This window comes from Lutra lutra, chromosome 1 (genome assembly GCF_902655055.1).
Source record: "Lutra lutra chromosome 1, mLutLut1.2, whole genome shotgun sequence".
Classification (NCBI taxonomy): domain Eukaryota; kingdom Metazoa; phylum Chordata; class Mammalia; order Carnivora; family Mustelidae; genus Lutra; species Lutra lutra.
Genome location: NC_062278.1, coordinates 159,699,956 through 159,724,235, shown reverse-complemented (window position 1 = coordinate 159,724,235; position 24,280 = coordinate 159,699,956). Strand labels below are relative to the sequence as shown.

The 24,280-nt window shown below is 48.3% G+C and overlaps 1 protein-coding gene across 2 annotated transcripts in view; it reads left to right on the top strand.

The window, feature by feature from the left end:
• GLB1 (galactosidase beta 1) overlaps positions 1–20,962 on the top strand; it is an 81,006-nt gene extending 60,044 nt beyond the window's left edge. For both annotated transcript variants that reach the window (XM_047741482.1, XM_047741484.1), the window contains exons 14-16: positions 1,640–1,771; positions 3,462–3,716; positions 20,372–20,962. In XM_047741482.1, the coding sequence (XP_047597438.1) occupies positions 1,640–1,771; positions 3,462–3,716; positions 20,372–20,617 (633 nt within the window). In that variant the 3' untranslated portion in view covers positions 20,618–20,962. The remainder of the gene's footprint in view (positions 1–1,639; positions 1,772–3,461; positions 3,717–20,371) is intronic.
• The last annotated feature ends 3,318 nt before the right edge of the window (positions 20,963–24,280 follow it).

Here is a 24,280-nt window from a genome sequence, read left to right as displayed (position 1 = left end):
CAGACAACGTGTGGTCTGCCCTTGGTAGCACAGCATTCAGGGCCGTTGCCCACCTTTCCAGACTCAGGCGGTGCGTCTCCTCTTGATGTCCCTTGGCCGTGTCCCCTTGCTTGCTATTGTGGTCTCACCCATGCTCCCTCTCTGCCTGGAGTACACCCTCTCACCCATCTGAACCTGGAGGGGAGCGCTCTCCCCAGTCTGCTCTCCCCAGTCCACGCCATCCTCTCTGCCAGTGGCAGAATGTCACCCATGTCTCCTTTGCTCCTTGAGGACAGGGTCCGAGTTATACATGCTGGAGCAGTGATTCATTTAACCCTGCGCCTTCATCCCGCGTGAGAAATCCTGTTTTAAAGGACTGTTCTGGTAATGGTAGCTACAGTCCACACAGACCTTTGTCTCACAACACAGCAGAGAAACACTGGAGGGTTTCCATTCCTTCCACTGAAATAATCATGTAAAAGAACATGTGAAGAGATTTTTTTTCTAACGGTGGAAATTTGCTCAGAAATTTTTAAATTAAAGTGTTTCCATTCTGGGGGCACCTGGGTGGCTCAGTCTTTTAAGCCTCTGCCTTGGGCTCAGATCATGATCTCAGGGTCCTGGTATTGAGCCCTGCATTGGGTTCCCTGCTCAGCGGGGAGCCTGCTTATCTGTCTTCCTCTCCCTGTGCCCCACTCTCCACTCCTGCTCTCTCTCAAAAAAAATTTTAAAAAAAAGTTTCCATTCTGTTGTGATCGAGGGCTTTCGTTTCAGTGGGAGCAAGTTTCTAGGACATACGTGTATATTGCCCACATGTACACTGATGGCAATCTCTTGAATTCCGTTTTAGAGGTTGTCTTAGCGAATTATAGTCAGTAACTTCAATTTTTTAGAAACCTCCCCTTTTAAAAAGTTAGGAGTATGTTGCTGCTTAAGTGTTTGTTGTTCTTCCTCACTCTGTTACGTAATTTACGTGGTTAATGCTCCCCGTCAGGTATCTTGAGGTAAGACGGCTCCACCTAACTCTGATTTTATCTCATTTATCTGATTTTGCCTCATTTCTCCCCGTTGTTTGGAAGCCACTTTTTATGACTGCCTTTTGTGCTGTGAAACACAAAGCAGCTCCTGGGGCAGGAATCCCCTCCTGGAATTTTTGCCCCCATTCCCTTCCTATTAAAAATAGACGTGCAGCAAGGGGCGCCTGGGTGGCTCAGTGGGTTAAGCCGCTGCCTTCGGCTCAGGTAATGATCTTGGGGTCCTAGGATCGAGTCCCGCGTCGGGCTCTCTGCTCAGCAGGGAGCCTGCTTCCCTCTCTCTCTCTCTCCCTCTCTCTGCCTGCCTCTCTATTTGTGATTTCTCTCTGTCAAATAAACAAACAAACTCTTTAAAAAAAAAAAAAAAATAGACGTGCAGCAAAACATCCCAGAGCCAAGGAAGCCAGCCTAGACCTCCCCTTGCTCTGAGCCACATCTGGAGAGTTGCCTGGTTAGGGAGCAGTGTTTGGGGGAACTTGACCTCCCAGCCGGTGACTTGGGCAAAGGGGCCAGCAGAGCATGGCCTCCCGAGTCCAGTGACCCTTCAAGACAGGAAAATGAGTGTGACAGCTGACTCTGCTGACCTTCTCACTCCAGTTAATTCCCACTGGACTCTGACCCTGCAGGTGCCACAGGGAGTCCTGGAGCGAAGTGCTGTGACCTCTCTGAACATCACCGGGAAAGCTGGAGCCACTCTGGACCTTCTGGTGGAGAACATGGGGCGTGTGAACTATGGCAGATATATCAATGATTTTAAGGTAGGACCGGCCTCCCTGTCAGGAGTGACGTTCAGAGGTTGACAGGACCGTGCCTGTGCCACCCAAGAAGGTTCTGGAAGGCCATATAAAAACTCTCACATATGCATTCTTTTCCTCTAGCCCCCTTCACATAGAGGTGGTTTTTGAAAGCTTGTACTCTCAGCCAAGTTCGGCGAGTGAACCTACTGTGATTTCTTTTGCAGCTTTAGAATTGGGTTAGTTTGAAGACCGGTGTCCCCTGCAGGTGATGAGAACATTGTGCTGTGTAGAGAGAACCCTTCCCTTGTGTTCAGGTTCAGTCACCCGGTAGAGAGAAACAGAAGGAGGAAGCTACTCCACCTCGCTGCTCCTTTGCTGAACAAACCCAGCTCACTTTCAAAAGGCACTTGGGAGCCGACAATGCCAGCCCGGTGTTTGGTCTGCTCTGTGTTCTGGGTGTGGACGATCCATGACAAAGCCTTGAATGGTAGAAAGCCTTTTCCCTCAGTGCACGGCCTCTCACCCCTGCTGGTTACCCTGTGTCCAGGTGTCTAGCCCTAGCCCAGATGTTATTCCTTGGGCAACATTTTTAGGAGTGTCGTTCAGCCGACATTTGTTAAGCTTGTACTCCATAAGAGGCTCCACAAGGTGCTCGGGGGGCTGCGGAGATGTCGAGATGCAGGCTTCCCCTCAGGTGGCTCATCATCCGCCAGAGGAGAGAAGGCTGGCCTCCGAGGACTGAGGGTACCACACGCTCTAGGACAGAGGCGGTGTATGGGGCTGTTTCCTGACCCTCTCGTTGGCAGCACAGTAGCAAGGCAGTTCCTCTCTTAGAGAATGGCCACGCAGGGCAACCTTTACCTCCAAGAGAAATGTCCCTGTTAAAGTCCTTGTGCTCAGGCTGTAGTTAGTGGCCTTCCTGCTTGGCTGTCACAGGCCATGTTGACATATGCTGTGACAGGCATTCTTGTGTAGTCGCTGGGTCCCCAGTGCCCAGCAAAGAGCCTGGCACACATCTGCCTGGCTCATGTTTATTGAGTTACTAAGTGGGCAATTGAGGCTCGGTACTGAGAGTTGTCCTGGGACAGATTTGGGATCCTACGGGGAATGGAGAAGTTTGCCACATGAGAGGCGGGGAAGAGGAAGCTAGCTGAGCCCTGAGCATAGGCTTCGATGAGGTGGCCGGTTCCGTGGACACCTGGCCTGCTGACCCCGCTGGACGAGTGGCACAACTGTTCACCATCATCATCACTCCCTTTCTGCTCTTTCACAGATATCAGTGTCCTCGTTTATGTCACCTCCCTAAGTCCCGCAGTGGGTACATGGACTCAGGTGTGATCATTCCATGAGGGCTGCTGAGGGGCTCAATGCCAGGACTTGCTCTTGGTTATATGAAGGGACAGAGTCTGTCCCTCCAACCCCCGTTACAGTGACTAAATGTTCTTCTGCATTCCTGACTGCGTTCATTCTCCCATGCCTCAGACTCCATCATCCCGTCCATTCAGCAGTGACTCTGAAGACTGGGGGCGTGGGGTCAGGAGCTCTGGCCTCCAGCCCAACATCACTTTGATGTACACATGGTTTGAGTCTCACTTACTGTTGGTGTTTCATATCCCAGTGTGCTCTCCCCAAGGATTCAGGGCAGGGACACAGAAACACTTGAAGCCTTTTGCTTCCCACCCCAGCTCATTGCTCTGTCTCTCCTTTACAGGGTCTTGTTTCTAACCTGACCCTCGGTTCCAAAATCCTCACAGACTGGATGATCTTCCCACTGGACACCGAAAATGCAGTGCGCAGACCCCTGCAAGACTGGAATGGCTATAACAAGTGCCACCATGAGAAAGCCTTGGCGCACACCTCATCTAACTACACTCTGCCGGCCTTTTATATGGGGAACTTCTCCATTCCCAGTGGGATCCCAGACTTGCCCCAGGACACCTTTATCCAGTTTCCTGGATGGACCAAGGTACGTGTCTTCATGGAAAGCAATAAAGAGTCAAAAAGAGCTGCTAATGAGATGCTATGTCACAGATTTCTTTGTTTACCCATTCCTCAGTAGGGGGACGTTGGCCAATCTTCAGAGACTCAGTGGCCAGCTTGAATGTGTACCATCTGCCCCATTCTCACTGACTGACAACTTCCTTGAGCAAATGATGGCTTCCCTGCTTCCTCTAAGAAAAGCTGTACCTCCTTGGGATACTGCTTATGAGGGATACTTTCTCTTTTTCTTGAAGAAAAGTTGGTCCAGGCAAAGGGGTGGATCACTGGAAGAACTTGTTTTTCTTTTGTCCATGTCTGCCTCTGTACCCCCACAACACCCCGCCTTCATACAGCCCTACCCCTTGGGGGCGTCCACCCTGGGTGCGTCTCCATGATCCTCAGCTCTTCCTTGGCCATTTTACTGCCTGGTCACCCTCCCCCATTTTATTCTCTGAAGATGTTCACATGACTTCCTTCAGTCCTATTTTCATGCTGGGTGACGTTACCATGACTTAGTTATTCATTCAGCAAGTATTTTCCAGTGGCCACTATGGGTCCAAGCTTTTGCCAGGAGCTAAGGAGACAATGATGAACAAAACCAACTATGAGATTTGCCCTCATGGAACTTACACACTGGTTGGGGAGACAGACCCAAATCATATGATCACCCAAATTAAACGGGAAGACTGCACCTGCAATGATTGCTAAAAAGAAATAGGGGAGTTGATAATAATTGGGGCATTTGACCTTGTCGGGGAGGTTGGTGAAGGCTTCCCTGTGGGAGTGAAGCTTGACAGAGATATGAAGGATAAGAAAAAGTTAATGTGGCAAAGGGGGAGGGAAACATGTTCCAGGCAGAGGAGATAGCACGTGCAAAGGCCATGTGGTTAGAGGGGAAATGAGGAGCATGAAGAACTGGTAAAGGACCCAGATACAGGGTTTGGGTGTGGAGTATGTTTCAGTGAAGAGACTAGAAAGTGGGTAGAGGTAAGATTAGAATAGGCCAATTAAACCACATTGAAGTTTTGTCTTTGTGTTGAGAGCCTTTGAAGCAGGAGGGCGCAACGGTGCCATGACATGATTATGATGGGACAAACCTCCCTGATCCCAGGGTGCAGAGAGGGTTGGGTGAGGGTACCTGTGGATCTGGGAAAGCTATCTAGGTGGCTGGACCATAGTCTCAGTGAGAGACTAGGATGGTGGAGCCAAGATGGGGATGACGTAAACTATCTAAGAGACGTGTGAAGTTTAATCAATGAGATGTAATGATGGATTGGATATTGGGGTTTAAAGAGAAGGACATATCCTGGATGACTCTTAGGTCCCAGGGTGGTGACTGGGCAGATGGTACCATTTATTGAAAGAAATTTCAGAAGAAAACATGGACTAGGAGAGGGGAGATTGTGAGTTGGATTTGGACAGATTGAGTTTGAGAGTCCTTTTTAGAACAGTGGAGAGAAGATACTGGAGGGGGGCTCTGGGGTCTGTGGATGGAGAGGTCAGAGGAGAGCTCTGGGCTGGGAGTATATGTGTCAGGTCATCTGTGTGTGGATGGTTATTGAAGGCATGGGACAGAGGACATCCTCTAAGGAGAAAGGATGCAGAAGGAAGAAAAGAGGCACATATGTGGTGGGCAGAGAGTGAGGAGGAAAACTGGCATCTGTGCTGCTGAGGGGATGTGTAAGAGGAAGACCAAAGCCCTTCTCCTGGATTTAGTAACAATTTGCTCACTGGGCCCCTCTGGAAGCAAAGCATCCACGGGCTGCATTACCTGCTGCTGAGGAGTGTCAGGTAGAGACAACCTTGTGAACATAAATGTGAGACTTGAATATAAACATTCTTTGTGAGAATTTTGACTCTGAAGGAGAAGAGGAGAAAAATAAGTAAATCGCTGGACGAGAAGAGGGTAAAAGATATGCACATTTGTTTCAGGAATGCCTTTTGGGGGCTTCTGGGGGGTTCAGTCAGTTAAGCATCAGCTCTTGATTTTGGCTCAGGTCATGATCTCAGGGTCTGCACTGGGCATGGAGCCTGTCTAAGATTCTCTCTCTCCCCACCTTTCCCTCCCCTTTCCCCATCCTCCCTCTCTCTCTCTCTCTCCAAAAAAATAAGCTCATAGATTATTTAGAAATGTGTTATATAATTTCCATATATTTATGAGTTTGTTTTTTCAGCGTATCTTATTTTTATTGATTTCTAACTTAATTCCTCTATAAAACTCATTCTAAAGGAAGGAAGAAAGTCTTTATGACCTTCAATTAGGCAAAGACTTTTTTTTTTAAGATTTTGTTTATTCATTTGACAGAGAGAGAGACAGCGAGAGAGGGAACACAAGCGGGGGAGTGAGAGAGGGAGAAGCAGGCTTCTTGCTGAGCAGGGAGCCTGACATGGGACTCGATTCCAGGACCCTGAGATCATAACCTGAGCGGAAGGCAGATGCTTAATGAATGAGCCACCCAGGTGCCCCCCCCATTCTATCATTTAAACTTAAATGACACCTAACAACTGAGCCATCCGGGCACCGCTAGGTAAAGACTTTTTATTTTTATTTTTTATTTTAATTTTTTTTTTTTTTTAAGATTTTATTTGTTTATTTGACAGAGAGAGATCACAAGTAGATGGAGAGGCAGGCAGAGAGAGAGGGAAGCAGGCTCCCTGCCGAGCAGAGAGCCCGATGCGGGACTCGATCCCAGGACCCTGAGATCATGACCTGAGCTGAAGGCAGCGGCTTAACCCACTGAGCCACCCAGGCGCCCTGGTAAAGACTTTTTAGATTGGACACCTAAAGCATGATCCTTAAAGGAAAAAGTGATAAATTGAATTTCACCAAAATTAAAAATGTTTGCTCTTCAAAAGAAATCATTAAGAAAATGGAAATCCAAGCCACAGACTAGGAGAATATATTTTCAAATCATATGTCTAGCAGAGGATTTGTTTCTAAAATACATCAAGAATTCTTACAACTCAATAATAGGAGGATACACAACCCAGTCAAAAAAAAATGTGCAAATTTCATCAAAGGAGATTACAGATGACTGATACGTACATGTGTAATGCTCTCAATGGCATTAATCATTAGAAAAGTACTAATCAAAACCACAGTGAAATACGACTTCACACCCCCTGGAATGGCTGTACTAATAAAAGATGGACAATAACAAATGTTGGCGAGGATATAGAGAAATGAGAACCTTCCTGTGTCTCTTGTGGGAACATAAAATGGTACAAACACTTTGGAACGCAGTTTGGAGGTTTCTTCAAAGGTTAAACACAGAATTACCATAGGACTGAGGAGTTCCACTTCTGGGTGTATACCCAAGAGAAATGAAAACCTATGTCTACCCAAAGACTTATATGCAAATATTCAGAGCAGCATAATTCATAACAACCCCAAACTGGATATAATTCAGATGTCCAGCAACTGATGAACGGGTCAATAAAATGTGGCATATTCGTACAAAGGGATAGTGTCCCGAGTAAAACGGAACAGACTACTGATACAAGCTGTAAGTGGATGAATCTGAAAAACATGCCAAGTAAAAGAAGCCAGACATAAAAGACCATTTGCTGTAGGATTGCATTTATATGGAGTGTTCAGAAAAGGCAAGTCTGTAGAGAACAAAAAGGAGGTTGATGATTGTCTGGGGCTGATGGTGGGAATGGAGAGGGACTGCAGGTTGATATGAGGTTTGTTTTTGGAGTGATGGAAATGTCCCCAAATTAAATCATGGTGATTGTTCCACGATCTTAAATTTATTGAAACTTGTTTCATGACCGAGCATATGCTGTATCTTGGTGAACATACCTCCAGAGTTTTAAGCTGTGATATCCTCTCTCCTGCTACATGTCTCTATCCCCCAAACTCTATCTCCCCAGCCTGCTCTTGGATCTTACTGATGATCTGAAACTCTCCACCATTAAGGCCACAGTTCTTCCCTATCCAGTCTAGACATCGCCACTATTCTTTTTGAAAAGCCATCAATCCACTGGTCCCCTTGACCTTCCACTCTGTCTCCTTGTTCATCCTGTTTTGAGTGGGTCCACCATTGGCCTTTACTCCTTCATGAGTGACTGAGCACTGCCAGGGGGCCTCTCCAGCGTGCTCATCAGGGCTCCAATCCCCTCACTCTCTCCAGCCTCTGGAGGCCCCCAAGTTGCCCAGCAGTCTTTGGTCTCTTCCCCCTTCCCCAGCTGGTCTTTCTAACCTTTACCTCTCCCCAAGCCACCGTACTCCTCCCCCACCCACTCACCCTCCTTGACTGCTATCAAGTGTAACTCCTTTGTTCCCTCAGCTTCCTGTCAGACTTATCTCTGCCTCTACTCTCACTTCCTGCCTGGTGGCCCTAGGAGGAAGTCTAAGCTCTGAATCTCCTCCCCACCTTCCTCCTCCACCAGGATCCTGCTCTCATGCCTCCTGTCCTGCATTTTGTCAGCCTTTCAGTCTCCGCTGTCAGCTTCCAGGCTGCAGCCAAGAAGTGACATCTGGGGTCTCTAAGACACAAAAACAAACTAAAACCCTCACTGGATCTTCCCATTTCAGCCACAGGCTTGTTCTTCTTCCCTTGCTCCTTCCTCTCCTCCCCTCCTTCCTTGTCCCCTTTTCCCTCTTGGTGGCCTGCTGTGTCATAGATCTCCTTTGTTCATGCTTGTTCACTCCCTCACACTGCCCACCCCGCCGTCTCTATTCATCTGTCACCACCAGCCTTAACTCCTCTAAGAAACCTTCCTAGACCCTTAGTCTGGGAAAGGACAGGCCCACCACCCCGTCTGTGCCCCACCCAGACTCCACACTTCGTCGAGCCCCTTGGTTTCACCCACTAGGCCATAAGCTTCAGAAGGGGCATTTTTTCAAAGTGCTCGGCTTCTTCATCATCCTGCTTGCCTCGTGGGGCCTGGCTGCTCTGTAAATGCTCTAGGTGGAGGGGGCCCAGGTGGCTGTGCTGCTGAGCTCCCCCATCCCTGGCTGCCCCCCTCTCCCCCAGGAGAAGAAAGCAGGTGGGAGGAGCGGAGGTCCTCAGGCAGCCCTGTTGGTGATGAGGGGCCTTGCAGGGCCAAGGCAGACGAGAAGACGAACACTGCTCCCCAGGTGGTGCCAGTTTTGTGCTTTAAGAGAAAGAACTTTAAGGAGATGCGAAGCAGAGAGAGAAGCTATGCACGACAGGACCCATGAGAAGAGCAGGGTGGCTCGGGCGGAAGCAGACCTGACGGATGGACCACCCCTCACCAGAGTCAGAGGGAGTTTTGTGAGGGAGGGCATTTTAAGTGGAAGAACGGTAAAGGCCAAGGTGCAGACATGGAAAAGCATGAACATCTCTGGAAGTCAGAGGGGCTTCACCAGGTCCTGAAGACATCCCACCCGAGAGTCCTGACCCAGACATTGTGTTCCACACTTTGGAGACACGAGCTGCATCATGGCCAAGAGAGCAAGCGTAGTACGATACCCTGTTGTTACCTCCAGTTCTCATAGGAGTGGCTCGAGAGAGCCAGGGAACTTGCATGAGGAGCAGAAGTAGTTGGTAGCACAGCTCCCTGAGCCCCAGGTCTGTCCGACCTGCAGGCCCACATGGAAAGGCAGGCAGCAGTGTACAGAGTCTGGAAGGCCAATGAGGAGCTGGGCTAAGTACGTAGACCAGGCCTTTGCACTCATCTTGTCAGTCCTATGGCTGTTTTGCACTTTCTGTTTGGAAGGCACATGGACACATGATATTTACAAATGTGTCAGAAAGTTTGGAACCCCAGAAGCCCACCAAATGTGTATCTCCTCAAAAACTAGGACACAAATGGTCACAGTGGCATTATCCAGAATCAGCCAACAGGTGGAAAAGCTCAAATATCCATCTACTGATGAGTGAATAAACAGTCTATTAGATATGTAGTAATGGAAAATAAATTTGCCATAAAATGAAGTAATCCTATATGTTACAACATGGATGGATGAACCTTAAAAGCATGTTAAGTGAAGGGAACCAATCACAAGCCACATATGTGAAAGGTTCCATTTATATGAAATGTCAGAATAGGCAAATCTACAGACACAGAAAAATCAGTGGTTGCCTGGAGCAGGGAAAGAGGGGTGTTGGGAGGGAGGATGGAGAGTGAATACTAACGGGTGCAGAGTTTCCGCTTGGAGTGATGTACATATTCTAAAATTGACCGCATAGCTCTGTAGTGTTCTCACAGCCGCTGAATTGTACGCTTGAGACGAGTGAATTACATAGAGTGTGACATATATCTCAAGAAAGCAGATGGGAAGGCCCATCCATGGGATTCGTGGACCTGGGTTACGGGAGTCCAAAGGTCAGAGGACTTACACGTAAGACAATGCATACTGTTTTCTGTTCTTTTTTTTTTTTTTAAGATTTTATTTATTTGAGAGAGAGGACACAAGCTGGAGCGAAGGGCATAGGGAGAGAGAGAAACAGATGACGCAGGGCTCCATCCCAGGACCCTAGGATCATGGCCTGAGCCGGAGGCAGCCGCTTAACTGACTGAGACACCCGGGTGCCCCTCTGTTTTCTGTTATTTTCTGGTGAACAGTGGTCCCTCTTACTGAGGAAAGTCCTAGGCCAGCTCCTGAGGTTTTGAAAGATCAGCAGACGCAGAACAGAACCCACCTCTCCACAGACCACCGAGTTTTGACTTTTGGGAGCATGAACACTTTGGCAGATGTGGGGGTGGGGGGGACCAAATGACACTTGAAGCCAGAGCCATTCCTTGGACCCTGCCTCTGGACACACCAACCTTCCTCCACCCTTCTCCATCAGGGAGGTCCTGTCCCAGCCTCTGGGCTTGTGCTGTTCAGTTGATACAAAGAGACTGCCTTGATTTAGTGAACAAAGTCACTGATAAGGGTGATTCATGAGATTTTTTTAAAAATCCCTCCTGATTTGGATGTGGCTTTCTGGTTAAATGCCCTACCATCAAACTGGGATTACAGTGGGAAGTGGTCAGGCATGTTTTGCCCTTTCTAAGAGACACAGGCCTGCATCTGGTCTGCACAGAACTCTTATCTGACCACAAACTCCCTGAGATGGGTGGAGTGCTGGCTGTGCCACGTGTGCTATCTATCGCTCAAGCGAGGTGTTCTGCCAGCGCCACGCATCTCCACACTTTCTGTCTCCTCCATGTGCTGTACATGGTCCCAGAGCAGCCTCTGCCGCAGGCTTCCTGCATTTATTAGCCTCTCAGGGTGGGTTCGGGTAGAGAGGAGAGCGTGGAGTCACGCCCTCCTTTCCTCAGCCAGAATTATTATACTTTGAAAGCTAAGGTTGCAGATAGAATACTGACTAAAAGTAATTTTGTTTTTTAAAGGCAAGTATTCCTTCTTTCAAGATGTAAAAAGTCACAAGATAAAAGAATTTCTAACAAAGGGCTGACAGGGCCCCTGGGTGGCTCAGTCAGTTAAGCATCTACCTTCAGCTCAGGTCATGATCCGGGGCCCAGAGATCAAGCCCCAGGTCCAGGTCCCTGCTTAGTGGGGAGCCTGGTCTTCCTCTCTCTCTCTGCCGCTCACCCTGCTTATGCTTGGTCTCTCGCTCACTCTCTCTCAAATAAATTTAAAAAAAAAAAAAGAAAAAACACTGACAAAGATCCCTTCATCTGTTTAAATTATTTCTGCATCTTGCTTTTGAAAGTTCCAATACCCTCATCATTGGACTTTCTGGTGCCAGTGGGGCCTGATCACCAGAAACACCAAGTAATCAAAGGATTGGAACTTTTGGCTCCACTCTTCAACCTCTGACTTCTTGGGGTAGGGATTGGGGGCTGGAGATGGAGCTCTGTAAAAACTCTAGAACTTCTGGGTGGGTGAACATATCCAGGTGCTGGCAGATATACCAGGTGCTGGCAGGTACACCTGGAGTTTACTTACACCTGTAAGTAAAATGTTTTCTTGCATTCTGTGCACCATTCTAGCAAATTATTGAACCTGAGGAGGAGGTTATGGGAACCCCCAATTTGTAGCTGGTAGTTCAGAAATGTGGGTCAGAGCCCTTTTAACTGTGGGATCTGACCCCAGCTCCAGATAGATGATGTCATCATTGAATTGTTGGACATGCAGCCGGGTCCAGAGAATTGGAGAATCGGTCGGTGTCACAGAAAACACCCTAGAAGGAGCCAGGAAGGGAGTTATAGCAAGTGCAGTGGGAAAGGTGGCTTTATGGCCTCATGTATCAAGGAATTTGGGTATTACCTTGAGACCTTTGTAGAACTAGGGGCAATTTTAAGCATCAAAGTGATATGATCGAAAATGGCAACAGTGTGTAGAAAGTACCAGGAACTATGAAGTACTTGGGGACTGGTATTCAGCATGTGAGCAGGCTAGGCAGGACACTGCTACTGGGGAAGACATCATGAGTAAATGTTATAATCTCAGATAGTGGTGACAATTAGGGAGAAATTAAATGTGACAATGTGATCTAAAGTAAGGTATGGGGTGAAGCTGTTGCTATCTTATATGGCATAATAGTTACCTATTGCTGTGTAACAAATTTTACCCTTAAATTTAGTGGCTTAAAACTATGATAAGCATTTATTAAGCTCACAGTTTCTCTGGGTCTGGAACTTGGGACCAGCTTGGCCTGGTGGTTTTGGATCAGGGTCTGTCATGAAGTTATAGTCGCTGCCTGGCTGGGGCTGGCTGTTGGCAGGGGGCCTCACTTCTTCCCCAGCAGGCCTCACCATAGGTTGCTTGAGTGTCCTCCTGACACGGCAACTGGCTTTCCCCAGAGGGAGTGATCTAGAAATGAGAGAGCCAAGCTGAAACTAGCCTCGGAAGTCATGTAGCCTTTATCACATCCAGTTAGTCGAAAGAGAGCATTAAGTCCAGGCCCTGTTTTTGGGATAGAAATTAGTTTCTGCCTTTTGAAGGGAGAAGTGTTAAGAATGTATAGACTTCTTTTGAAGCCACCACATAAGGAGTGGTCAGGGGCGCCTCTCAGAGAAGGTGGCCGTTAAGGCCTGAAGGATGAGACCAAGTCATCCACGTGAGGAGCCAAAGGAGGAACATTCCAGAGCCAGGGAGCTGTGCGTGCAGAGGCCCAGAGAGAAAGATCCTGTGAGCAAGGGGGAGAGTGTGGGAGACGAGGGATTGGCTCAGGAGGTGGAGATTTTGGCTTCTCCTCATTCTGGTGGTGGTATTAAGCAGAGAGTCAAAGAGCTGACTGGCTATTAAAGCTCGATTCTCAGTGGGAATGGATTATAGGAGGGCGAGGCTTGATGCACGAATTCCTGATTGGAAGCTAGTATGGCAATCCTACAAGGACCTGTGGGCTTGGGTGCTGGGGAAGACAAGTGCAAGATTTGTACTGAAAAGAAAAGGCAGGGTTTGCTGAGGGATCCTGTATGGTGTTCAAGAGAAAGTAGTCAAGGAGGACACCAGAGTTTGGGGCCCGTGTAATGGGAGGGGAGAGTGTGGTTAGTTTCTGAGGTGGGAAGGCTGGAGCAGGGCAGGTGGGGTGCTGGCAGCGATCAGAAGCTCTGTTTTAAATATGTTCAGCCTCAAGTACTTACTAATCATCTAATCTCCAAGAGGAAGTGACCAGCAAGTCTGGAACATAGCAAGAATAAGTAAGTAAAGCTACATTCAATACAATGAAATAATGTTCTCTATGTTGCGAGACCTGATACCTTATAGAAGACCTGGGGGTCTTGGGTCTATAGAGAGAAGGCCCTACAGATCAGGAGATGGGCTGCAATGCAAGTTAAAGGTATATATTCAGGGGCACCTGGGCGACTCATTTGGTTAAGCATCTTGATTTTGGCTCAGGTCGTGATCTAGGGTCATGAGATTGCGCCCTGCACTCAGCACAGAATCTGCTTGAAATTCTCTCTCTCCCTCTACCCCTCCTTTTTCCTCCCTCCCAGCTCATGCTCGAAATAAATACAATCTCAAAAAAAACCCAGAAGGTATCTATTCATATATTCAGTGCTTGTAATGGGAATGCAGAAGTGGAACTCACTCTGGAATGGGGGCGAGGGTCCTACCGTGGGAAATTACGTCAGCAGCTGCATTGACTAGGAGTGCTCACTGCATGTTGCCAGGCTGCGTGCTCACATGTGTCCTCCCACTTAGTCATTTACAACAACCCCAAGAGGGGCACACGTGCCACCAGGCAGCCCTGACAGGATCTGGTGACTGTTTAGTAAAAGAGGAACTGAATACTAGAAAATTACTATTTTTAAATCAGGTTTATAAACCTCATTTCCTTTATGAAAAGTGGCACGCTAACGTGCCTTGAGGTGTATTGGTTAGCTTTTGCCGTATAACAAACCGTCAGACCTTCCTGGTTTAAAGAAACAATTCATTCAGCTCATCATTTGGGGTGTTGGCAAACTGGGCTGCTCTTCTGCTGGGCTCAGCCGGGCATGCCTTTCTAGTCAGCGAGGAGGCTGTACTCACAGAAGTTAGCTGTCTGTCCACTGAGGTGACCGAGGAGATTGGGCCATGTCTCTCTCATCATCCAGCTAGCTGTCCCAGACTCATTCGTGTGGTGACCGGCCGTGGTCAGGGGAAGACTGCCAACTTACAAGACTTCTTAAGGCCCAAGTCAGAAATCACAAATCGCTTCTTCCATGTTCTTCGGCCAGAGCAAGGCACTAGACCAGCCAGATTCACAGGAGGGAGAACAGATTCTGTCCCTTGATGGGGGGCAGCTGCTAAGAACTGGGGCCATTTCTGTAGCCTGTCCCACGAGTCTTAGCCCTGGTGACCCTACTTTCATTCTGAATCTGAGATGCTTTTTAAATTTTTGGGTCCTGATTTATGGTTATTTTTACCCCCGACAAAGTCTACTATTTCCATCTAACTCATTGTTTCCTAGCCACAAGCCCTATGAGCTAGGAAACTAGACAATCAAACCTCTTTTCAATGATATATATTAATTTGGGACCAAAACTGGGTGCCTGGCTGGCTCATTCCATAGAACATACAACTCTTGATCTCGGGGTCATGAGTTCAAGCCCCACATTGGGCATAGAGCTTACTTTTTAAAAAATCAATACAGGGGCACCTGGGTGGCTCAGTGGGTTAAGCCGCTGCCTTCGGCTTGGGTCATGATATTGGGGTCCTGGGATCGAGTCCCGCATCGGGCTCTCTGCTCAGCAGGGAGCCTGCTTTGCTTCCCTTCCTCTTACTCTGCCTGCCTCTCGGCCTACTTGTGATCTCTCTCTGTCAAATAAATAAATAAAATCTTTAAAAAAAAATCAATACAATGTAAAAATGTTTTAAAAATTTAGTAACAACCTTGTAAGAATTATGTGTAAACAGGAGCAAAGAGGCTCTGAGTCAAGCAAGGTGGGGGGCGGGTCTCCTGCAATTTTGAGTATGTGTTATTTTGTAGCAAATACACAGCAATTTTCACTCAGTGGTTGTAGCTTTGTTCCAGAAACTCGCGGCAGCGTGATGCCCACTGTTAGGTGAGGTGCTCTTAAAAAGGTCAAGCAGTTCTGGAACTTTGGGGGCTGAGAAGAAAGGAATTTATGTGTGGGGTTTGAAAAAAAGGAAGAAATGATTCATCTTTTATGTAACATTTTATGTTTTCATGGTTTTAATTCTAGTTGCGTCTGTCATAAAATACAGGGAGATCATAAGGTTATTTATTGCTCCAAGACCAAGGAGGAAGCAGGGAATGTGGGCTGCATCAGCTGTGGAAAATTCATTTTCTCCCTGGCACTGAGATCTGTGCAGTGAGATCTCTTTACCATTTTATCTAAACAACCCCCTCACTATTTTACCTTTTTTAAAAAAAATTCTTTTTCTTTTGTTTTTCCCAAATTAACATCGCAATTACTCATTAATTGTGTGTCGTGAGAGCCTTTTCACCTTGAGAAATGGACCTTGGTCTGTTCCACTGTAAGTCCTCCAGCTGTCTCCGTGACGTCTTTCAGAGTTTGACAGAGTCAGTGTTCAACCAGTTTCTTGTTTTTGAAGGAACACCAGAGCACATTTGAAATTTTTAAATTGTGACTTAAAACAGCATCAAAATTTTTGCTTTAAGTTCTTAGGAGACGATTATGTTTATCTGGAGAATCTAAAACAGACACACAATTTGTCTGATTAACAAAGAAGCAGGTCACACATTTCTGGGAAGCTAACATTTATTGAACTATTATCACCTTGGTGATAATAGCAGAGTGGGGAGTCTGCCAGGGGTCAAGCCATGGTCAGAGAAAGTCAGACTTTGTCAGGAACTATTTTAGCTGGGACAGCCCCACAAAGCCCCAGAAGTCATTGGTATTCACTCTAGGAACGCTGGGCCCCAGTGGGGCTCTCTAATTAAGAGTCTACTTTTACTGGGGCGCCTGGGTGGCTCAGTGGGTTAAAGCCTCTGCCTTCAGCTCAGGTCATGATCTCAGGGTCCTGGGATCGAGCCCCGCATTGGGCTCTCTGCTCTGCGAGGAGCCTGCTTCCCTCTCTCTCTGCCTGCCTCTCTGCCTACTTGTGATCTCTCTCTGTCAAATAAATAAATAAATAAATCTTTAAAAAAAAAAAAAGAGTCTACTTTTACTAACATGAGCATACTCTCTGCCTGCCCCCAATAATTTCAGCATAACTTTTTTTTTTTTTTTTTTTTTTTTTTGACAGAGATCACAAGTAGGCAGAGAAGCAGGCAGTGGGCAGGGGGATGCAGGCTCCCTGCTGAGCAGAGAGCCTGCTGCAGGGCTTGATCCCAGGACCCTGAGATCATGACCTGAGCTGAAGGCAGAGGCTTAACCCACTGAGCCACCCAGGTGCCCCAAATTTCAGCATAACTTTTTAAAGAGAAAAATAATTAGAGTATGTATATTTTTAAATTTTTTTAAAATTTGACTTTTTTTTTTTTAAGATTTTAATTATTTGACAGAGCACAAGCAAGGGGAGCTGCAGAGGCTGAGGGAGAAGCAAGCTCCCCACTGAGCAGGAAACCCAACACGGGCTTTGATCCCAGGACCCTGGGATCATGACCTTAGCCACCCAGGTGCCCCCCAAATTTGAGTCTTTTAAAGTAATTTTTTACAACTAAAAATCACAGTGCTAATCAAGGAGCAATGCAAATATTTTATTTTTCTTCCAGTGAACAGGATTCTCTCAAACTGTTAAGTTGGGAGCAGAGGAACCTGGAATATTCTTTCAGTAGGACTTCATGTCACCCATTCCCAGAATCTATTCTCAGGCAGAATCATCAGCCAGTCTTCTCTAACAGGGGCTGCCAGGTATTGACTGAGTACCACTTTGCTGAGCACTGAGAGTCTCACTGTGAGCAAGTGAACCAAGATTATTCCTTCATAGAATCTGTGCTGGAAATAGCTGATAAGCCAATAATCAAACAAATGATACAAATAGGAAACAATGACGATAACTAGAAGAAAAAGAAGAGCCTGAGGGGGTAGTGTGTGACGTGGACTGGAAGGCTGGGAGTTGAGGATGACCACAGCTCCTGCCCTGAGGCGCTGGTTGGGTTGAGATCTCTGCACTCTGGAAGGCTTAGGATCTGGGAGAACAGCCCTCCGGGTGGCGGGAACAGTTACTGCACAGGGGAAGGAGCTTGGTGTGTCCAGGTGACGGTGGGGGGGAAAGTCCAGTGGGGATCTGAGTGGGCAGGTGTGGGGAGAATGGCGCAGACAGGGCGGGGAGGAAGCAGGCACTGGGTCCTCTGGGGCCCTTGGGAGAAGGTCAGAAGCGAGAATGAGCAAAAATCATCTGATTTTTATTATGCTGCTGGGGGGGAACCTCGGTTCTAGAGCTAATGAAGCCGTCGGGGCACCTGTGAGGAGGCCGCAGGAGTCTGAGACAGCATCGATTATGACCTTCTCTAGAAGATGGCCATGAGGGCGGAGAGAAGCGCAGGCGCTGTAGTCTGACAGTGCAATGCCAGGCACCTCACCATTCCTCCACTGTGCTGGCCACACGTGGCTGTTTAGGTTTAAATGTGAATTAATGAAAAGTGAAAATTCGGCTCCTCACAGTAGCCACATTTCGAGCCCTCAGTAGCCATGCCAAGAGCACGCGGCTGCTGGATGGGGCTGTGTGGAACATTCCGTCATTGCAGATGGTTCTGTTCAACCCGGTGCTTCAGAGCTATGGGCCTGTGACCCATTCTTTCCAGATTCCTTGTTTGTTCTTTCCAAATGCTTTATTCCTGTCCTGGCAGGGCAACCAAGCCACCCTAAACTTCATTTAAGGCCCATTCTGTTAGGAGAAGAGTGGAGGGTCATTTTGTCCTGAAGAAATTCATAGCTTTCCAGAATTAACCAAGGCCATGGAAGGTATAACCCTGAGTTCGGGGAATGTTAGAGGGGATGTGCAAGGCACCATCTCTACATACTGGGACGTCATCTGGGTGGGCCAGGAGGTAAAGTTCGTATGGGAGTGGATGGCCCACGGTGGGAGAAAATGGGGGCAGCTGGGTGACTGTGTCCAGAATTAAGGAATCAGTTGGAGAAAAGTTGTATCAACTGTGATTAGCAACTAGGACCCACAGTTTGGGGTCTTGTCTGTCTTAGTGCAGTCTGTGGAGATATGAGTATTCCCTAGTAGGAGTGAGACCTCACACAAATGTGAAATGAGCCAGAAGAGTGAAAGCTGGAGAGGGGCCAGGAATCAAAGGCAGACGCACTAAGATCCCTGCCAGGCTGTCAGGCCGGTCCTGGGGGCTTTCCGAAGCAAGTCTAGCTGCCAGCGTAGTACTTTGAGGAGCTCACATGGAGGTCTTTAGGACTGTTGCCCTGTGAGGCTGCTGCACAATTGATCGGCAGAGCAGCATTTAGGGAGACGAGCCAGACATGCAGCAGAGGACCGAGGACAGGCTGGACCTGTGGATGTCCCTGGTTCTGTCAGCCGTGTGTCTGAGATGACCACCCCCCACAAGAGCAATGGCCTCAGCTTGCCTTCCACGGGGCCAGTCTCAAACAGGGTCCTCTTTTGACCAACTTTAACCCAAAACCCTCTGGCAAAGGGGGTTCAGGGAAATGCTTCCCAGCTTTCCAGATGGACCTGCCCGATTCAGCACAAGGGATGTGAGGGACAGTCCCTTGGATCCTCACGAAAGGGAATTTCAGGCAAGAGGAGGCATCAGACCTCCACATTGTCTACCTCGTCACTGGGTTGGGAGTGGGCTTGGCTTTCGTTAGGACACTGTGAAGCCACCCGCTGCTCTCCGCGTCTGGACCTGTCTCCCCCTCAGCCTCTAAAGTCAAGTGCTGCTCTCCTCTGCACTGCAAAAACAAGGCACCGGCAGATCCTCATCTGATAAGAACCTCGTAAGGCTGTCGTGGCCCATGCCTGGTAGGAAGGATTAAGATAGCATATCCCGCGGTAAAAACAAGGGTAAGACAGTTCTGAGAACTGTGACACTGTCATCCTTTCTCTAAATGACTTAATTCAACAGACAGATAGTTTTCAATCACTGGCCTCCTTTGTAGGCATGTGATCTGTTTTATGGTAGTGCGAGGAGCTCTGTCGCTCCCTGGGCTCTGCCCCTGGTGCCAGCCCCCGGACAGCGATGCTTCCTCCCGCTGTCCCCAGTCACCTGCCCTACTGCCCGGCAGCCGGGAAGCAGCAGGACTAAGACTGGAACCAGGGGAGGAAATTCAGAGGGAGTGAGGCTAAAGGGAACACCTGGAGACTGAAAAATACCTAAAATGAACAGCTGAGTCGCTCTAGGGGAGTGGCTGCAGCTGGGTCATGAAGCCTGCAGGGACCGGGGCTCAGCAGGGGACAGCATGGCTGAGCCTTCTCCAGCGGCCCCAGTATATTTGGGCCACTCTGGATAGAAATTTCTTCACTTCTGCCTCTTTCCCTTCTCTATTCCTTCCTTCCTTCGTCTCCCATATATTCATTCTATGTGTGTCTGTGTGTGTGTGATCTCCCCTCCTCCCCACCTTTCTCTGTAATAGAATGTTCCACTTATTCAGCCCCCTGTTAAGTCCTCCCCTGTGAGCAAACCCTAGCCCATGCAGGCATCGAGGGCTGTGTAGACACACCCAAACGTGGTCCCTATTCTTTAGGCATTTCTGTTCTCTCAGTTTTATAGGGGAGAGAGCTTCTACTCACAGAAATGGTCTTTGCAGCATGCAGAGCAAGCTGGGAGCAAGTGTGGCCTTCCTCGTGTTTGAGGGTAGCTCTCCGGACCCGGGTTCCTGAGCTGCTGCGGACCATGCTCATCCATGCACAGAGACAGTGTGGCCGAGCCCTGCCCCTGGGACGGGGAGCGAACAACTAGAGTGTGTCTCCTTGGGGGACAGCTCAGCAGTTCTCCTCTGCGGGCAGAGAAGTCAGGGAAGGCTGGCCTACAGGGGCAGTGGTCACCCGGGACCCAGGACAACATTCCAAAACCCGGTGAAGCTGCCACGGTGCTGTCCAGTACCATCCAATACTGCTCAGGCAGAGGAACCAAATGTGTGCCGTCCTGAGGCAGGAATGGGTGTTTGGGGCAACGTTTTGTTTTTTTCTGCCCTCCAGCCCCTGCTGCTTGGCTGGTCATCTCAGCAGGGTGCGGGAGCCGTGGCTGGTGTGGGCCTGGGTCTCAGCCTGGGTCTCTGTGGCTGGAGAGCACCTTTGTGAGGGCGCTTCCTGCCTCTGCCGCTGCTGGCCCCATGAGCCAGACTCCCCAGGGCTGAGGGTGCAGGTGGGCCTGACAGTTCTCTCTCTCTCTCTTTCTCCAGGGTCAGGTGTGGATTAATGGCTTTAACCTTGGGCGATATTGGCCTGCGCGGGGACCCCAGGTGACTCTGTTTGTGCCACGGCACATCCTGGTGACATCGGCCCCCAACACCATCGTGGTGCTGGAGCTAGAGCGAGCACCCTGCGGTGACAATGGCCCGGAGCTGTGCACCGTGGAGTTTGTGGACAGGCCGGTTATCAGTGCCACCCCGACCTCTGGTCATCCCCCTCCAGGCCTGCCTGACTAACCCTCAGGATTGGACTACATCTGAAGGCTAAGCACTGTGACCCTTTGGAGTTTTGGCTTGCACATACCTCACGTATTTCCCCATGCCACGCCAGTACTCACTGGAAAGTGCAATTAGAAAGTGGGGTCAGCATGTGCATTTTCTCCAGAGATTTCCAGGCAGCCCCATGGTGCCCAAGCCTCCAACGGAGTTGGGGGGTGCACCACAAATGCAGGAGGAGCCGGGCAGCACAGGAAGGCGTGATACGTCTGCCCGGTTGGAATGAAAGGTTTAAAGGTGTTCCTGATTTTTATCTTGAAGGAATCATGTTGTCTTTTTGTGAAATAAAATTTGTATTCAAATGCTGTTACTGTTTCTCACATTGAGCGGCTATTAAATTATAAGTTCTGATTTAAATCATAACTCGACTTGAGTAGGTCGAATAAGCCACTTCACTAACTTGTGGTTCAAAGGAATGGAAAATCGTCTTGGTTTGATCTAGTGGACTGCTGCTTCTCTGATCCTCATCTGACTTCCTTTTTTGTTTCTGTGATGTCTACAAGGGGGCCCATCATACAACTCAAAACCATCCTGCAAACCACTGAAATGGTCAGCCACGGAGAGTGCATGTAACGTGGCGTCTGCACGCTGGGATGTCAGGGAGCCCCCAAAATGCTGATGTAGATCTGTTAGTGCGAACCCTTTGTGACCTGCTGTGTTCAAAAAGCTGATTACCTTAAAAATAGTTGCATTTAGTGTGTTTAGACATGAGAACGGCACATACCTGCACAACTCAGGCCCGAACGCACCTCGGCAGACACAGACACGCATACACGTGAGTGTGTGCGCGTACACAGATATGTGGGGATGTGGCATCCCAGAGTATGTGCGTCCTGCCCTGGGGCGGTCACTCTCACTTGCTGAGCATTGGTCCGACACCACGTGCAGCTCCGAGCATGCTATCTGTTTCATTCACTCCTCCCTCGGAGAACTGCAGAATGTGCAGTCATCCCCTGATTTACCCAGCCACACAGCTGTTAATGTTAGAGACAGAGCTGGAAGCTGAGCCACCTTGGAGCAAGTGTCCAAGCACACACGGCTCACACAATATATGAATACATGCTTGTGTTCCCACGGGAAAGGATTAGAACGACGGAAACCAAAATGTTACTAGATCGTATCTGAGTAGTAAGGATTTGAGAGACAGTTTACTTTTTCTTTTTTGCTCACCCCTATTTTAAATCCTTTACAGGGGGGCACCTGGGTGGCTCAGTGGTTAAAGCCTCTGCCTTCGGCTCAGGTCATGATCTCAGGGTCCTGGGATCGAGTCCCGAATCGGGCTCTCTGCTCGGCGGGGAGCCTGCCTCCTCCTCTGCCTGCCTCTCTGCCTACTTGTGATCTGTCTGTCAAATAAATTTAAAAAAAAAAATCTTAAAAAAAAAATAAATCCTTTACAGGAAAGATGTAAACGTTTTTAAGGGAGGAAGAAAGGAAATGTTTTTGATGCTAATCTACAATGTGTTTTCACGATAGAGTCAATTTCCCTGTCTCGTGGACATTAATAACGACTGCAGCGGAGGGGTACCGGAGCTCTGGTTGAGCCAGCTGAGGGAGGCATCCCTGGGTTGAGACAAACTGAGACTAGAACTTTATTTAGGACTGTTTTCTGTTGCATTTTTGTCTCAATGTCCTGCATGTGATGTTTGAGGCATAACTGCAGGGCGAAGGAAAGGTTGCATGGACTCATGTTCTCATTACTTTACTCCTCCTTTCACATACAGAATGGTACTCTGGAACTGTGCCCAGTTATAAGCTCCAGAAAGAAATGTGAGGCACTTCCTTGCAAAGCACCTGCACTGTCCCTGTCAGGGCTCCAGAAGACTCGGGCAGCGGAGGGGGGGGGTCTCCTTGCGAGAGCGTGTGCTTGCTTTCTGGGCGCCCCATCTTCAGAACCGCGATCAGGTAGGCAGCGGCAAGCCCATCTGACACATGAAAATATGGAACGCTTCAGTGAGAGGTGGGGCTGGATTGCAATCTCCATCCAGAGCCAGTGTTTGGTCATCTCCTGTCCAGGGTATCCTGTTCGGGAAAACCAGATCTTGCTACATAGATTGTGCCACCCTGGACTCCTCTCATTCCCCCCCCCCCCAGCTCTCCATACCACCTCAGAGGGGCGTAATGTCACCTATGGTGCCATTCTTAAAATGTGATTTGCCTTGGGGCGCCTGGGTGGCTCAGTTGGTTAAGCAGCCTACTCTTCGTAGGTCATGATCTCAGAGTCATGATCTCAGGGCCCTGGGATTGAGCCCCATATCGGGCTTCCTGCTCCACGGAGTCTGCTTGTCTCCCTCTGCCTCTGCCTCTCTCCCTGCTCTCTCAATCAATCAGTCAGTCTTTAAAAACATGATGCGCCTTCAGGCACTCCTGATTTCTCAACTCTGTGTTTGGATGCTGCCTCTGAAAATAATAAAAACAGTGCCTTCATTGCCTGCTATGTAAAATTAAATTTATCTTTAAGCTGATTTTAGTATTCTGGAGCTTTCTGAGCTGACCATAACACCAGCGGTGTTAGAATATTAGCACATTCTCAGTCACCCTTGTGATGAATATTGTGAGCTTTTTTTCCTTTGTACCCTTATTTAGATGTACCCCAGATTTGTATGCCCTTCAGAACATCTTGTTTTAAATAGCTTTAAATAGCTTGGGTGGCAGGGGTTGGGGGGGCACCTGGGTGGCTCAGTAAGTTAAATGTCTGCCTTCTGCTCAGGTCATGATCTCAGGGTCCTGGACTAGAGCCCTGTGACAGGCTCCTTGCTCAGTGGGGAGTCTGTTTCTCCTTCTCCCTCTGCCTCTCCCTTTCCCCGCTTGTACTCACACACACTCTCTCTCTCAAATAAAATCTTTTAAAAAAAACAATAAATTAATAACTTTATTGGGGACACCTGGGTGGCTCAGTCAATTAAGCACCTGACTTTGGTTCAGGTCATGATCTTGGGGTCTTGGGATTAAACCCTGCGTCTGACTCCCTGCTCAGTGGGAAGTCTGTTTCTCCCTCTGCAACCCCCACCCATTGTGTGCTCTCTCTCTCTCATTCAAATAAATAAAATTTTAAATAAATAAATAGCTTTATTGAAAAGTAATTTACATACAAAAAAATTCACCCATATGAAGGTACAGTTTGGTGAGTTTTACTAAATTTATACAGCTGTGTAGCCATCACCACAATCCAGTCTTAGAATACTTCACCCCAGAAAATTCTCTTGTGGAGGAAGTCTTCATTCCCACTCCCACAGTAGGCAACCGCTGACCCGTTTGCTGCCTCTGCGGTTGTGCGGTCACTGGGATCACATAGGCAGGCAGGCTTTTGTGTCCTATTTCTCTCACGTGGCATCATGTGTTTGAGGCACAACCATATTGTATGTAGCGCATTCAGGAATCTGTTCTTTTTATTGCTGAGGAGTATTCCATTGGGCAGACACAATACCTTTTGTTTATCCATTTGCCGATTGATGAGTGTTTAAGTTGTTTCAGGGATGGGACTATTCTGAAGAGTGATGGTGTGAACATCCATCTCCAGTTCTTGGTGTGGTCATTTGTTTTCATTTCCCCTGAGTAGAATTGTTTAGTCATACAGTAAACATGTGCTTAACCTTTTAAGAAACTGCCAGACAATCTCAGAACATC